General features: G+C 38.8%; 1 protein-coding gene across 1 annotated transcript; it reads left to right on the top strand.

Moving 5' to 3' along the window:
* The first annotated feature begins 2,824 nt into the window (after positions 1 to 2,824).
* LOC135476437 (amyloid protein-binding protein 2-like) lies at positions 2,825 to 17,139 on the top strand. The gene is made up of 16 exons (XM_064756463.1): positions 2,825 to 2,965; positions 3,490 to 3,514; positions 3,773 to 3,858; positions 5,450 to 5,538; positions 7,179 to 7,330; positions 7,698 to 7,821; positions 9,427 to 9,595; positions 10,128 to 10,184; positions 10,634 to 10,666; positions 11,191 to 11,258; positions 11,869 to 11,974; positions 14,076 to 14,200; positions 14,717 to 14,802; positions 15,225 to 15,415; positions 16,254 to 16,419; positions 16,915 to 17,139. Exons 1-16 carry the CDS (start codon positions 2,825 to 2,827, stop codon positions 17,136 to 17,138), a joined length of 1,842 nt encoding a protein of 613 aa, XP_064612533.1. The 3' UTR covers position 17,139.
* Positions 17,140 to 17,339: the final 200 nt, after the last annotated feature.

Below are 17,339 nucleotides of genomic sequence, written 5' to 3' on the forward strand. Positions count from 1 at the left end.
GCTCCACATTATTTGTCACCTATCGGCCTTGCGAGGAACCCGGATGCTCAGACCCTGAGTTGCATTTTAGGTAATGATGACGTCACAGAACTTTCCTTAGCTGTAAGATGAATGCTAAACGAAATAGATCGAGGCATGCCATTTACGCTGTGGGGAAGACAAATTATTTTCATAAATTTTTATCGAACCATAGTTTCGCTCGTGTGACGGCCGGTCGTCATAAATGGATTTTGACGAAGGACAAAGGCTTTTCATTTCTTTTCAAACATAAGAGTGACGAAGTGTCAATTGTGAAATTTGCATTCTGTATTTATATACCATCTTTACTGCTCGAAGTAACATTTGGGTCAATTATTTGACTAGTGTACGTTTTACGCTGTACTCAACAACATGTCACGACGGCGGTATTTCCATCTGATTTATTTATTTATTTATTTATTTGATTGGTGTTTTATGCCACACTCAAGAATATTTCACTTATACGACGGCGGCAATTCCATCTGATTTATTTATTTATTTGATTGGTGTTTTACACCACACTCAAGAATATTTCAGAATAAGAATTTACCTCGACGACCAGCATTAAGCTGGGTGGAAACTGGGCAGAAGTACATTTGATTTATTTTTTTATTTATTAAATTGGTGTTTTACGCCGTACTCAAGAATATTTCACTTATACGACGGCGGCCAGCATTATGGTGGGTGGAAACCGGGCACAGCCCGGGGGAAACCCACGACCATCCGCAGGTTGCTGAGAGACCTTCCCACTTACGGCGAGAGGAAGCCAGCATAAGCTGGACTTGAACTCACAGCGACCGCATTGGTGAATTACATTTGATGTTTGGTACATATTTACATATTTATAACTTACAGAGGTCAGATTTATGGATGGAGGTAGATTTTCGTGGAACGCGAGAAACTCCCTGACGTAAAGCTACGGCCGAACCAACGGGAATAAAAATATAACCACGTGACTTCAGTCGCCTGTGGTTACTTACACCAGCACGTAACATTTCAGTTATTTCCACACATCATGCCATCAAACGACGATGGATAGGGAACTATTTACATGAAAATGTATACATAGTACCGGTATTGAATTATTTACCATTCCTGTAGTATATATATATATATATATATATATATATATATATATATATATATATATATATATATATATATATATATATATATATATATATATATATAGGCCTGGGCCGATACGGTTCAACCCCCGGGCTGTTCTTCAAATATGGTAGGTCCATCAATTCGTTAACCCAGATTGTTCGTGTAAGTATCTATAATAATATATTAGAAAAAAAAGAAAAGAAAGAGTCATCCCTAACTCATAAAACACGTGTGTGTGAGTAGTTTTATATCATTTAAACCTGCGATTAAGAGACCTCTCTTAATCTCGGTAAACAAACTAAATATTCACCGTGAAACAGAAACACATAAAACTAAGCACTGCACACAACTACAACATATTCGTGATAGGCGTACTAATTACCGTACACGAAACCTCCAGCTCATGTTAGCGGGTTTATTCTCCAGTCGTACAAACGTGGGAAGGTCCACCAGCACTTGCGGATGGTCATGAGTTTCAGCCCGGTTTCCTCCCACCATTATGCTGGCGGCCGTCCTATAAGTGAAATATCATTGAACACGGCATAAAACTCCAATGAAATAAATAAATTAAACGAAAGCAATACGTGACGTTGTAAAGGCATATCGTTCAGTCGAACCAACATGTTTCAAAACAAGAATGGCAGTTTTGAAGAGGTGAAAGTATAGGGCTACTAATGTAGTTTTTCCGTTAGAATGAAAAGCAACATATACAAACTATATATGTAAACAAATATGTAGGTAAAATATGAATCCAGATTCTGTATTGACAGAAGTCGTTCAAAAAATCAAAAAAAAAAAAAAAAAAAAAAGACCCACATGCAGTAGATCCACCTGACATAAACACATACATATATGTGTGTTTATACGTGCCAGGTCTCCTCAGGGTCACTTCGATCTAGAGCTGCGGACCGGGCTATTACAGTCACCTGAAGGGCGATAATAAACACCCTACATGTAGTTTCTTTGGACAAACCCCATATCCTATAATTTCTTTTCTCAAAAATGCATTACTTTATTTAAAAAAAAAAATTAATACACTGCATGTCTACTATTATCACGGCTGCTATGTTTGCTATATCTGTCCCATTGATGCAGGATAGTGCAAGCTCAATAAGAGCTTTATTCCCGCCATTAGTTTATTTAGTAATGATTGTAATCCATATTGCATGGTTGTGAATAAAATAAATCATACATATCAAATAATGAAATGATTTAAAACTATATGGAAGAACGGAATTGTATTTGTGAAAATAATGTGAAAATTGTAAAATTTACAGGACGTTGCTTTGTAGTGTTTGTACATGCACTGTATTATCACCATGAGATATACAACAATAATCTGTCTTCGTAGAGCAAAGCTTGAATACCTATAACTGTATTTATAGAGATGAAATCAGTCACTGTGTGTATAAGCCACGCTGGGTCTTTGTATTCCTCAATGGCCATTCACAAAAAGAAAGAAATTAAAAAGCTGTTTAATTATAACATATTAAATAAATAAAGTGGGATACGCCTCAATACATTCGCTATGATTAATATCTAAGAGAAATTATAAAACTTGCAGTTCTTTCCAGAGTTAAAATGAGGCGTAAGAAAAGAACGACAGCTTTGGAGAAACTACCAACTCGTGACAGCAGAGTTGTGTCCCTTGTCTGTTCTTTCTTTTCCTTTTTGTTGTCGTACGTCAAACTGTAACATGGCGTCGGCCTGCGCACTCGAATGGGTGCCCGATTCGTTGTTCAACACAGCAGTCACAGCAATTGTGACTTATTATAGCAAACATCGAAAGGAACTCAAGGCCCTGCCGGAAAATGTGCAGTTCGATATTTACTACAAGGTAAGGCATATCGTAAATAGTCGATGAAAACGGGCCTGGTTCAGATGACAGCTGACATGACAACAACAACAACAGTATAGGCGATACGGTGGTGTGCAGATTTACACTCAATTCAGATACAGGCCTGTTGTGTACCATATGACCGGTTATTCCACCGTTGCCATAACTTAGGTGTCAGTCATCAGAACTGTGTAATGTATATGTTTACAATGACTTCAAATGTGCCCAGATTAAACTAAACATTCTTGAGCATGGAGTGAAATACTAATCAATGACGAATAAATATGTACCAGTAAGTCAAAATGTACAAGCAATTACATTGGCTGAAACAGTTCTAGGTGAATTTATATATAAAAAAAGTCTTGATCTAGACACGAACTTAACATTAGACCGCTAATACATGCAAGCATAAAATCAGTTAAGTAAATATATGACATGACATTGTAGATTGGGAATGGTTTCTCAAGTTTTACAGTCATGTAGCTTACCATTCTATCAATATTCGAGGCTGTATTACACATCAGGGAACTTTACTTGTCTGCGGCAGTGGTTAGTAGATGACGATATTGAACATAACCTTACATTGAACAGTATAGAAAAGTAAAGAGCAATGGGTAATATTCTGAAAACAATACCTGTGATTATAGTGTGTTAGAACAATCGGAATGCCATGTGAAAATTGTGAATGTGAACAAAGCTTAGTTTTAGACCATAAGGGGATGTCTGTATTAAGTTTTATGTTACCAGTATTTAGGCAAAATTTTCACCTCTACATGCTTAAGTAGGCCTAAAGCCTGTGAGTGCAAGTCACAGCAATTGTGACTTATTATAGCAAACATCGAAAGGAACTCAAGGCCCTGCCGGAAAATGTGCAGTTCGATATTTACTACAAGGTAAGGCATATCGTAAATAGTCGATGAAAACGGGCCTGGTTCAGATGACAGCTGACATGACAACAACAACAACAGTATAGGCGATACGGTGGTGTGCAGATTTACACTCAATTCAGATACAGGCCTGTTGTGTACCATATGACCGGTTATTCCACCGTTGCCATAACTTAGGTGTCAGTCATCAGAACTGTGTAATGTATATGTTTACAATGACTTCAAATGTGCCCAGATTAAACTAAACATTCTTGAGCATGGAGTGAAATACTAATCAATGACGAATAAATATGTACCAGTAAGTCAAAATGTACAAGCAATTACATTGGCTGAAACAGTTCTAGGTGAATTTATATATAAAAAAAGTCTTGATCTAGACACGAACTTAACATTAGACCGCTAATACATGCAAGCATAAAATCAGTTAAGTAAATATATGACATGACATTGTAGATTGGGAATGGTTTCTCAAGTTTTACAGTCATGTAGCTTACCATTCTATCAATATTCGAGGCTGTATTACACATCAGGGAACTTTACTTGTCTGCGGCAGTGGTTAGTAGATGACGATATTGAACATAACCTTACATTGAACAGTATAGAAAAGTAAAGAGCAATGGGTAATATTCTGAAAACAATACCTGTGATTATAGTGTGTTAGAACAATCGGAATGCCATGTGAAAATTGTGAATGTGAACAAAGCTTAGTTTTAGACCATAAGGGGATGTCTGTATTAAGTTTTATGTTACCAGTATTTAGGCAAAATTTTCACCTCTACATGCTTAAGTAGGCCTAAAGCCTGTGAGTGCAAGTAAAACAGGAAGTCCATGGATGTCTGTAGACTCAAATGCAAAACAAGCAATGAAAAGGGGTGAATTGTAAAAGATTTATTATCAAATTTAAATCATATAGAAAAGCATTATTGTATAACAACATTATGGGGTAATCGGGGGCCTCTGTGGCTCAGTTGGTTAGCGCGCTACGCAGCGTAATGATCCAGGAGCCTCTTACCAATGTGGTCGCTGTGAGTTCAAGTCCAGCTCATGCTGGCTTCCTCTCCGGTCGTACGTGGGAAGGTTTTGCAGCAACCTGTGGATGGTCACGGGTTTCCCCCAGGTGGTGCCCGGTTCCCACCCACCATAATGCTGGCCATCGTGGTATAAGTGAAATATTCTTGAGTACGGCGTGAACCACCAATCAAATAAATAAAATAAAATATTGGGTAATCAGATAAACAGCATTAAAGATATACACAATAGTTTTCAAATGGAAGTTATTTATGCAGGGCACATCAGGGCAGGACACATCAGGAATTGTGGTCATGTCAGAAGTATTAATGTCTAGTCTACATGTATATTTACTTTCTATCCTGGTAATGAGTGACAGATTATTCAGCCTATAGATTCTGTAATGCTACTGATTGTGATGTCTTTAATACAGATGAATTTTAAAGTGATTGGTTATTCATATCCTATATCTAAGTATAAATACTTCCACATTCATGCCTTCATTTTAGTGCTAATTTACATCACATAGTTTGAAGCCTGTTCCTGTAATTTTTGTTAATTAAATGGATTTCGTTTCTTGTGTTCACAGTTATACAACAAGGGTCGACTCTGTCAGCTGGGACAGGAGTTCTCAGAACTGGATACCTTTGCCAAGGTTCTGAAAGTTAATGATAAAAGGTAATTGTTGTTGGTCACCATCTGACATCTCAGAAGTATAAAATTCAGTATTATGTGGCATTCAATAACAGGCCTTGAACTTACTGCCTTTGTTGAGAGAGTAACCTTTTACATGTCCATGTGTTTCCCTGCCTTTTGAGTGGAACTCTCATAAAGCTGGCCACCCAAAACAGTGGTCACAAATTCAGAACAAAGTTTGTGCATTAATAGCAACTTCTGAACGGTAAATTTGAGTGGTGCGTGCATTATTAGCAGGCTCGGCCAGCAGAGTAGGACAATCATTGTGTGAGTTCAGTGTGATATTAAAATAATGGCAAAACTTCAGTCAGTGTTTATGTATTCTGGGAAATATTTTAAGTGATTTCATCCAAATACCCAGAACTACATGTATATTACTGTGGAATATTGTAAAACAATAGACAGCTTTGGTAGCCTAATGGTTAGAGATCCGCTTTGACGTCAGAAAACCTGGGATTATACCTGGGAATCGCGTCACACCGTGGGCTTCAAGAACGGTACTACTGTCTTGCCTGACACTCAGCACTGAGAAGTTAGAACAAGGAAGCAGGACTGGTTGGCCCAGTGTCAGTATAATGTGATTGGGCAGGATGTCGTGACTTTGTGTTTTCGGCATGATACTTCAGTGACGGCAGCACTTTGGTGGCCCTTCCACAAGAAGACACAGTATACGTACACACACCTAATGACTCCATGTTTGTCATATGACTGAAAAATTGTTAAAGAATAATGTTTAATAAAATTGCTTTGGCAGCTATCACTGTTGAAGTCAGCACAGCTGGTCACTTAATTTTGAACTGACTGTTAGGACCTTAGGAAAACTGTAGTTTAAGGCCATTTTTACCCTCAAAGAAGAGAGGTGATAAGCCATTTTGTAGTTTTATATGCTAAGCCATATCATATTCTACATGTAGGTATTACAAAGTAAAACTGAGCGTTTCATGTATCCTTTGACACTGGTGACGTTAATAATTCCAGTACTATGTATAGGTTACCATATTGGCTTGTGTGGCTCTGTTCAGATTCGTCCTGGCGCTCCAGGAAGGGGCGAGCTTATTATACAGCCATTCAAATCTTAGAATTGAAAAATAAGCACTGGGCTTTCTAGAAAAGTTTGTGTATATTTTTGTTGTTGTTGTGAATCTCAGATGCCCAAAGTCAGACTTTTGACAAGGTTACTTTTCATTCCAATTCTCAGTGAAAGCAATTCTGACATCATGACATCACAGAGAGTAAGCCATTTGGCCAGTGACATAATATCATGACGCTTCAAGTGTCCAGTATAATCTGATATTGGACAACCGTCATTTACATGCACTACATACAGTGTAATAGCATTGGCACTGGACAGTTAGGTGTATAATAAAATGTTAATACAATAACTGTCTTACCTTGGTGTGATTTTTTAGTTGTAGTTTTTTTGATAGATATGAAAAATAGTTATTTTGCAAGTAGAAAATATGAACCGTGGTAGTGGTTGTGAAAAGTAAACCACAAGAGATATGTGTTACTTAATTTAGCAAAATGTACACTTATGATCAGCAAAACTTATTTTGTCTTTGTACTGTTTGTTTTAAAAGCTTCATTGCTTTTCAGTCTGCTATTTTCTTTTCTTCCCCCAGACATTTACTGCACCACTGTTTCCAGGCGCTGATGGATCATGGTGTCCACGTGTCCAGTATCCTGGCTGACACATTCTATCGTCAGTACACACCACTGCTATGTGAGAACACCTTTGAAAGGGAGAGGGCTATCCAACTTGGCTTCAGTCTAGGTAAGTCAGCACCCTGATATCTCATCACTGTTGTATGGGAGGAAGATAGGATGAGTTATGTGAGAACTGTCTCTATGCGTTTGTGTATCCAGCTGCGCGATAATGAAATAATGCTAAGAAAATTATGTAATAGTAAAATGTAATAACAAAATGTGATCAAATGTGATAACAAAATGTAATAAACACTTAATAACAAATGGTAATAAAATGTAATAACCAAATGAAATAACAGATTACGATAACAAAATATGATAAAATAAATCACAAACTGGCTACACAAGTATGTTACATTTATAGCTGTGAATGAAATCCTGACACAGAAGAGTAATGTGATATTTTATAATCCTGATTGCTGTTTGTTAAACAGGTGGGTTTCTGAACGATGCTGGCTGGATCAAGGACAGTGAGCGTGTGTTTGTGTCTTGTTTACACCTGTGCAGGATGGAGGACAACCCAGCAGGCTGGTGCAGAGCCCTGGAGTGCTGTGTCAGGTATAAAACTCTACACATACTTCACCAGCTGAGGGCTGTTTCTCAAAAGGCAATTAGCACAGTCATAGACTTAGGCTAGTCTTAAGTCATAAGATTTAGAAAATTACCGTTTCTCAAAACAAATTTATACCCTCGACTGGGTGCAGATTTTGCGTCCACGATGGGGTGTCTTAGATCGGTTGTAATAATGACAAACCTGCAGATTCGGTGGCAGGTGTGGCCCACAGACGCCGCAGTAAGCACCTGTCAAAACATTATGTGTGTTTCAGTAGCCTGCTACAGAAAATGGACCAGAGAAGCATTTGTGCGTGTATGTGCTTTGATAAACCGATGTAACAAAAAAAAAAAGATAGTTTGTCGTAAATACCCAAAGCTGTCACAGAGTTAAAGATACTTTTGAGAAGCCCTGTGGTAGACAAGTTTTATCAACTGTTTTTTGCAAGCTTGTGTATACAACCCAGAACAGATCATTTTTGTTTTTAACTTTTCATCGGTCATTGTAACAAGCTTTTAACCAATTGCATATTCAGTGAATGTCTTGTCTTCTCTCCTCTTTGAGTCTTCTGCAAATGAAAGTTGAATCCTATTCGGAAACTTTTTGATTTTGTATTTGTCACTAAGGTCTATTGTGTACCATGTCAGAAGCAAGGACTGTGTATTCTGTAACACTTTGCATTTGCCATTATGACTTGGAAACATCTTGACTTGGAAACATCTTGATTTGGAAACATCTTGACTTGGAAACATCTTGACTTTTTCAGACTGTTTCATGTAAGGAACTAGATCTGAGAGCTGTTTTATTTTCTCAGCTTTTCAGAAATACTGATCTGTACTCTTCTGTTCATCACCCTGGAATCCTGAAGTAATTCTGACTTTATTTGACATAGTTGTTTGAGAATAATAATGAGTGTAATGTCACAATTAACACAAATGTTTTTGTCACATGGTAAGCAAATTAAACTTCGTTGACCCATTTGATAGGTCACAATTGGATTGAAACTAAAAGATTACACCATTAAAAAGGCGACTGACATGTGTTTTGAGTCTAAACATTAAGTTTTTGTTTTTATAATAAAGCAGCTATTGCGCATAAAGAATATGATCCTACTTTTGGGAAGAGCAGTGTAATCCATCTTAGCAATGGAGACATATTATTCGAAATTGGTGGTTCAGATGATGTCCTGGGGGCTCCAACAGTTATATTTATTTTAGTTGTGATATTATGGTTCTTATTATTCCCGCACAGTCAGGTGATATGAATTCAGAATTACTTTAAGACCATGAGAGACCTGTTTTCTTTGCGTACGGCTTTGACGCTTAGTTGATGACAGATGACAGGACCGAGTTCTAGGTTAGCGAATGAAACAGTTCAGAGCGGTTAATGTGGAAGCTGAGCTGGAAACATGGCCTGTGGAAGCTGAGCTGGAAACATGGCCTGTGGAAGCTGAGCTGGAAACATGGCCTGTGGAAGCTGAGCTGGAAACATGGCCAACTGATCTCAGAGCTAATAAGGAACATGATCTGTACATTCCTTAACACTTCATGCATGTATTTGACAATTTCTCTTTGTAACCTTTACAAACCTTTACAAATGTGCTTTTCCAGGCTGTTCCATGTCAGGAACGTGAACTGCACCTACGAGGCCGCGGAACTCTCCTGTAGGGAGGCAGAAAAGATTGTTCAGCAGCTGGCTTCCTGCGGCATCAGCGTCAACAAGGCCACATTGTATGCTGAGCGTTGTGCGCTGTTGTTTGCCAAAAGCCAGTATGATGAGGTAAGACCACTTACTTGTCATTTCAATGCTTAGTGCGACTGGAATAATCTGATAAGTACAGTACAGAAGAACTTACACAAATCTGACAAGTACAGAAAGACTTACACAAATCTGACAAGTACAGAAGAGCGCAAACAAGTCTGACAAGTATAGAAGAACTTACACAAATCTGACAAGTACAGAAGAACTTACACAAATTTGACAATTACAGAAGAACTTACACAAATTTGACAAGTACTTAAGAACTTACACAAATTTGACAAGTACAGAAGAACTTACACAAATCTGACAAGTACAGAAGAACTTCAACAATTCGGACAAGTGACAGCTAACTATTTGGATGACCCCTTTGGTAAACCAGCTTTGAGGCTAATGTGACCGACAGACATGACAACATGTTTTACTGTTTCATGGTCCTGGACTCAGTACTTAGGCTATCATGAGCAAACAGACAGTGCGACAGTTGTTTTTCAAGCTACTGGCCAGTACAGCTGAACTATTACATATGGATCAAATTTCTTCTCTTCCACAGGCTTATAAATACTGTTGTATGGCCCTGCATGAGATTACGTACTCTATGTCAGCAAAGGTATGTAACTTTGTCCGGTATAAAGGAGTTTGTGACTCTGTCTGTTATTAAGGTGTTTGTAACTCTGTCTGCTGTTAATGTATTTGTAACTCTGTCTGTTAGTAAGGTGTTTGTAAGTTATGTATGTCAATAGTTAAGGCATGCAAGTCTATCAGTGCTTACAAATCCCAGAGAAAACACAAAACTGTTTCTATTTTTGGCAAGATACAGTGGTTGCCTTGACAAACCAAAATGTGGATTTTTTCATCTGAGAAAAAGTACAATCAGTAATGCTCCCAGTTTGTTGAGCTGGTTGTAAAGATGCACCACACAGACATGTCAGAAAAAATGCAGCAAATGTATTACTTGCTAAGTTGATTACCTTGGAAATGTGATGCTTGTTTGTCCATTCTACTTTGACCTGTACATGTACTATGTAACATTTCACGACATTTCTTTTTCGCATACAGGCAATTGTTGATGTTCTGCGGCAGTGTTCAAAGGTAAGAAATGAAGTTTACAGTGCCTTTTAACAGTTTCTTGTTTACTTATTGGATTTATTCCAGGCTTAAAACTACCAGTCCAGCTCTAACACAAATGGCACTTTAGTCCGGTGTAATAATTATGCGAAGCTTACCAGCCACTGCAATTCTTCAACCTTTTCGCATGTTAATCAAGTGTTTATTCAAGCTTCTTCTGAAGGCTTTCTATGTAGACTGATAAAATTATACTTTTCTTTAAGTCTTGAAATTTGTCAATCTAACCAGTGAAGTTTTGTCTCCAAAACGAAATTAAATATGTGCATAAATTCCAGTGAAAGATGCTCTTTCACATGCAAAAAGGTCGAGGAATTAGAGAAATACACTTTTAAACGACTGTGCCCTGTTATTTTAGATTGGCCTCTCAGTAAGTGAGAGGTCTGACTTGTAGTTGTGAATCATTAATGTCTTTAAATTGTGACATGACAATGAGAATGATGTTGATAAATAGAACCTTATGTGTTTATTGTTTGTGTATTTGTATTCAGGCTTGTGTGGTGAAGAGAGAGTTTGTGAAAGCAGAAGTTCTCATCAGACAAGCGGTTCACTTTGCCAAGTAAGTACACAGCTTGTAGATACAGACTTAAGACGAGATGCAAAAGATTGAAGTATTGCAGTTCACTGTATTGTGTTGTGATGGTATCCAGGGATGATGTCATCATTTTGCTGAAGGCGTTGTTTTCATGTAGGGAATCAACGCCTGGCCAACCATTGTGATCTTGAATTTGTCCAGCTATAGGCTGTTTAACCATGGTGATAAATCACGGGGTTCATCAGGTAATGGTCAATGGTTTACTTTAGTTATATATTTGATAGGTGTTTTAAGTCGTACTCAAGATTATTTCACTTATACAATGGAGGCCAGATTTATGGGCAAAGCCCGGGGGAAAACCACAACTGTCCACAGGTTGCTGCAAGACCTTCTCAAGTACGGACTGCAAGAGTTGGATTTGAACTAACAGCAGCTACATTGGTGAGGGCCTCTTGGATCATTGCCAGTGGTTTACTCTGGGCACCGGTAAACCCAACTGTTTGAATGTGTGAGAAATTTACATATTTGATTGCTATCAAACACTAACAAAACTAACAGGCAAGTTTTACTTGGATATGGGAGTTTAACTGCAGTAGTATGAACCTATTATGAATAATGGTGTTATTGCTTTCAGGGAAAACTTTGGTGTCCAGCACCCCAAGTACTCAGACGCACTGTTAGATTATGGCTTCTACCTGCTGAATGTGGATTCTATCAGTGCAGCTGTTCATGTCTATCAGGTGAGTACAGTTGTAACTCTGTGTAGTTACTTGTGACAGTCTTGTACCTGCTGAATGTGGATTCTATCAGGGCAGCTGTTCATGTCTATCATGTGAGTACAGTTGTAGTTCTGTGTAGTTACTTGTGACAGTCTTGTACCTGCTGAATGTGGATTCTATCAGTGCAGCTGTTCATGTCTGTCAGGTGAGTACAGTTGTAACTCTGTGTAGTTACTTGTGACAGTCTTGTACCTGCTGAATGTGGATTCTATCAGTGCAGCTGTTCATGTCTATCAGGTGAGTACAGTTGTAACTCTGTGTAGTTACTTGTGACAGTCTTGTACCTGCTGAATGTGGATTCTATCAGTGCAGCTGTTCATGTCTATCAGGTGAGTACAGTTGTAACTCTGTGTAGTTATTGTCACAGTCTTCTACATGCTGAATGTGGATTCTATCAGGGCAGCTGTTCATGTCTATCAGGTGAGTACAGTTGTAACTCTGTGTAGTTACTTGTGACAGTCTTGTACCTGCTGAATGTGGATTCTGTCAGTGCAGCTGTTCGTGTCTATCAGGTGAGTACAGTTGTAACTCTGTGTAGTTACTTGTGACAGTCTTGTACCTGCTGAATGTGGATTCTATCAGTGCAGCTGTTCATGTCTGTCAGGTGAGTACAGTTGTAACTCTGTGTAGTTACTTGTCACAGTCTTCTACCTGCTGAATGTGGATTCTATCAGTGCAACTGTTCATGTCTATCAGGTGAGTACAGTTGTAACTTTGTGTAGTTACTTGTCACAGTCTTCTACCTGCTGAATGTGGATTCTATCAGTGCAGCTGTTCATGTCTATCAGGTGAGTACAGTTGTAACTCTGTGTAGTTACTTGTGACAGTCTTGTACCTGCTGAATGTGGATTCTATCAGTGCAGCTGTTCATGTCTATCAGGTGAGTACAGTTGTAACTTTTTGGAGTTACTTGTGACAGTCTTCTACCTGCTGAATGTGGATTCTATCAGTGCAGCTGTTCATGTCTATCAGGTGAGTACAGTTGTAACTCTGTGTAGTTACTTGTCACAGTCTTGTACCTGCTGAATGTGGATTCTATCAGTGCAGCTGTTCATGTCTATCAGGTGAGTACAGTTGTAACTCTGTGTAGTTACTTGTGACAGTCTTGTACCTGCTGAATGTGGATTCTATCAGTGCAGCTGTTCATGTCTGTCAGGTGAGTACAGTTGTAACTCTGTGTAGTTACTTGTGACAGTCTTGTACCTGCTGAATGTGGATTCTATCAGTGCAGCTGTTCGTGTCTATCAGGTGAGTACAGGTGTAACTCTGTGTAGTTACTTGTGACAGTCTTGTACCTGCTGAATGTGGATTCTATCAGTGCAGCTGTTCATGTCTATCATGTGAGTACAGTTGTAACTCTGTGTAGTTACTTGTGACAGTTTTGTACCTGCTGAATGTGGATTCTATCAGTGCAGCTGTTCATGTCTATCAGGTGAGTACAGTTGTAACTCTGTGTAGTTACTTGTGACAGTCTTGTACCTGCTGAATGTGGATTCTATCAGTGCAGCTGTTCATGTCTATCAGGTGAGTACAGTTGTAACTCTGTGTAGTAACTTGTGACAGTCTTGTACCTGCTGAATGTGGATTCTATCAGTGCAGCTGTTCATGTCTATCAGGTGAGTACAGTTGTAACTCTGTGTAGTTACTTGTGACAGTCTTGTACCTGCTGAATGTGGATTCTATCAGTGCAGCTGTTCATGTCTATCATGTGAGTACAGGTGTAACTCTGTGTAGTTACTTGTGACAGTCTTGTACCTGCTGAATGTGGATTCTATCAGTGCAGCTGTTCATGTCTATCAGGTGAGTACAGGTGTAACTTTGTGTAGTTACTTGTCACAGCCTTCTACATGCTGAATGTGAATTCTGTCATGTTCACGTTTAATTGACAGTATTTTTTGGTCTCCCCTCATGCATTCACAAAATAATTACCATATCGATTAGTTGATATAATGAGGTACATAAATGTAATGTGGCAATGTGAAGTGGATTGAAAGCATAGCTGCTGAGCGAAAAGTACATGTAGAATGTAAACTGACCTCTGTGATACTGTCCTGTTTTCCAGACTGCGCTTGATATACGACAAGCAGTGTTTGGGGGTAATAATCTGCACATGGCCATCGCCCACGAGGACCTTGCTTATGCTTCCTATGTCCACGAGTACAGCTCCGGCAAATTCAAGGATGCGCGGTAAGACACACGATTCCCCAGGGGGTCAGAGAATTGTGTGGCTAGGTAGTGTTATGAACATACCCAGTTGAAAATAATGATAAAGCCTGCAATAAAATGAATAATTAAAGATATTCTAAAATTAAAAAACACATATTTGTCAAGCCGCTGAAAAAGGAGAATGAAGTTGACATTGTCAGATGCTACAAGGTAATGTCATGGCAAATGCCGTGGTTCTGGTAAATATTTGAGACAGTTGGCTGAATTGTATTTCAACTGAATTAAAAATGATAACAAAAAAAACAACCGTCCCCCCCCCCCCCCCCCCAAAAAAAAAAATGAGTTATAGGGCTCTGTATTGTCCTCGAAATTTTGATGTATGTGAATAAATTAATATTGTAGCAGTAGGGCAGTTACATGAACAGCTTTGGTATGTTTCTGCTGAGTTTCAACAATACTGTAGTAGAACATAGTGGATGCTGTGTTTTTATCTTTACTGTAATGACAAGAATGGTTTTTTTTTGTCTTCTCTCACAGAGACCATGCTGAGAAGGCTATTGAAATTATTGGTCACATTTTACCTGAAGATCACCTGTTACTTTCATCTTCCAAAAGGGTCAAAGGTGAGAAATCTTTTCTAATTGGGAGAGTGTAATTTTTGCCACTTATATAACCTGAGTTATTTAGGAAGATGGCTGGAAACCGTCCTAAGCAGCCACAAACATTTTTAACTGCTCGGTAAAACTGTAAATCAGTTTTTAATTAGGAATTCTTACGAGGCCATGTACACTTTGTGTCCCCGGGAATTATCTTTTACACCTCTTATTCGGGCAATATTTGTGGTGTTCAACCTTCACTGTGGAATATCCTGGAGCAGGAGCAGGCCTGGAGACATGTAAATTGTCCGGGAGAAGGTGTCCTGCATTTACATGTATTTTGACGTAAAGTTGTATCTCCGATTATGTCACAGCTTAGATGGGATATAATCTCGAAAACACCTGTATTTATTAATATTAATTAACATACAATTAACAAATTGTTACAGCTCTAATTCTGGAGGAGATAGCGATAGACACCCACGTGAAGGAGACGGGTGATCAGCTCCTACACGATGCACAGGATCTCCATCTCCAATCACTAGCCCTGGCCAAAAAGGCTTTCGGAGAAAACAATGTTCAGACGGCCAAACACTACGGCAATCTAGGAAGGCTGTATCAGTCCATGCATAGGTACCAGGTGAGTCTCACATTGTTAGTCCCCTGGCCCTCAGGCCGAATAAGGTACGTGAATGTTGGACACTGTATTAGTCCATTTGATAGATGGGTGTAGCAAGACTAGTGCACTAAGATTACGGAAGAGTACTCTCTGGAGTTATGCTGACAAGAAGGAAATGTGATGTACATGAAGGTCATGTACTGGTTTTAATGGTGTCAGTGAAATATATTTTGACTGAGTTGGATTTGTGTCTGGTGTCCTTAACATGGTGCTCCAGTGTGGCAATACTGAATAAAGATGGACACAATGGCCAGTGTATAGGCACAATGGCCAGTAGATAGGGACAATAGCCAATAGATATTCACAATGGCCAATAGATATGCACAATGGTCAAAACAGTGTTACAAAGAAATGTTAAAGTCCAAGCAATCAAACACGATTCTACTAATGGTTATAATTAATTGAGGAACTATAATTGTAAAATAGTTATGATTTATGATATCCATGCATGAGTGTGCGATGTGTGTGAGAAGTCCTTGACTCCATCCTTCTGAGAACGGTGCAGTTCTTCGCACTTCTCACCTCCTACAGTATTACTGTAATTCTTCTACCTTTCCACATGTTTGCAAGGCATTTATTCAAGGATAGTCTGGGAGGCAGTATTTTGTGTAGACTGATAAAATTATACTTTTTTTTTTGAAGAAGTGGAATTGGGCACGCCAACCAGTGTAGATCTATCTCCAAAATCAAAGAGAAAATATGCATAAATTGGACGGTAATAGCTCTTTCATGTGTGAAAAGGTATCTACATCCCTTTATAGCGACTATGTATATGAGTTGATGTATTTCATGCTTTTAGGAAGCTGAAGAAATGCACCTGAAAGCAATAGAAATCAAAGAACGGCTGTTGGGGGCGGAGGATTATGAGGTTGCGCTGTCGGTGGGTCACCTGGCATCTCTCTACAACTACGACATGGAGAAGTACGAGGAGGCAGAAAAACTCTACCTGAGATCCATATCCATAGGTAACTGCAGGCTGCCTGAAATGTTCTTCTCGTGTATCATTCCTATATGAGAAATCCTTGTAAAAAATGTTATTTATATTTTTTCTATTTTATTGATAATATTGCAAACTCTTAAAACTCATTAATGTGTTTAACAAATGTCTAAAGTTGTATAGTTTTATCTTCTTTCCTGTAATATGCCAAATATATTTTTTGGTGCTTGTGTGTATAGAAAACTCTTAGAATGGAACACAAACAGGTCAGCGTCTCGACAGAAAGCATTGTGATATTAATGCCTTTCAAGACTGCCTTTCGGGCCTGTTTATAGTTTACACATTTATCATTTTTCTTTAAGGGTTTCAGATTTAAAATATTAAAATTTAAGTGTGCTCATTGAAATTTGGACATATATGTGGTCAGCTAGTGTATGGAATGACTGGAATGACGAGTACAAGTACTAACAGTGTAGAGCATACATGTGGATTTTAACACTATGAATTCCAATGTATGTTTCAGGGAAGAAGTTATTTGGTGACGGGTACAGTGGCCTGGAGTATGATTACCGTGGCCTGATGAGGTTGTACCAGAACGAGGGTGACTTCGTCAGCATGGAGAAGTATCGCCAGGTGTTACAGGAGTGGTCCCAGATCCGAGATGTCCACAACTCCAAAGACGAGAAACCATTGGACTTCGCACCTCTGCTGAAACTCCTCGACATGATACAGCAGTATTTTGGTTAACAGGAGCCCACAGAGCTGACACGGGCTCGACACATAGGCTCTGTGATGTTGTTGTTGTTGTTATTGTTAGCATATACAACCGTGCTGTGGTTTTCACAACCACTGGAAGCCCGAGTGTTTTTTTTTATGTGAAGCAGGTGGTTGTAGCACACCTGATAAGTATGTACAGCAGGTAAGCTGAGGAGTGTGTTCATGTTTGTG

Source organism: Liolophura sinensis, chromosome 10, assembly GCF_032854445.1.
Source record: "Liolophura sinensis isolate JHLJ2023 chromosome 10, CUHK_Ljap_v2, whole genome shotgun sequence".
NCBI lineage: Eukaryota > Metazoa > Mollusca > Polyplacophora > Chitonida > Chitonidae > Liolophura > Liolophura sinensis.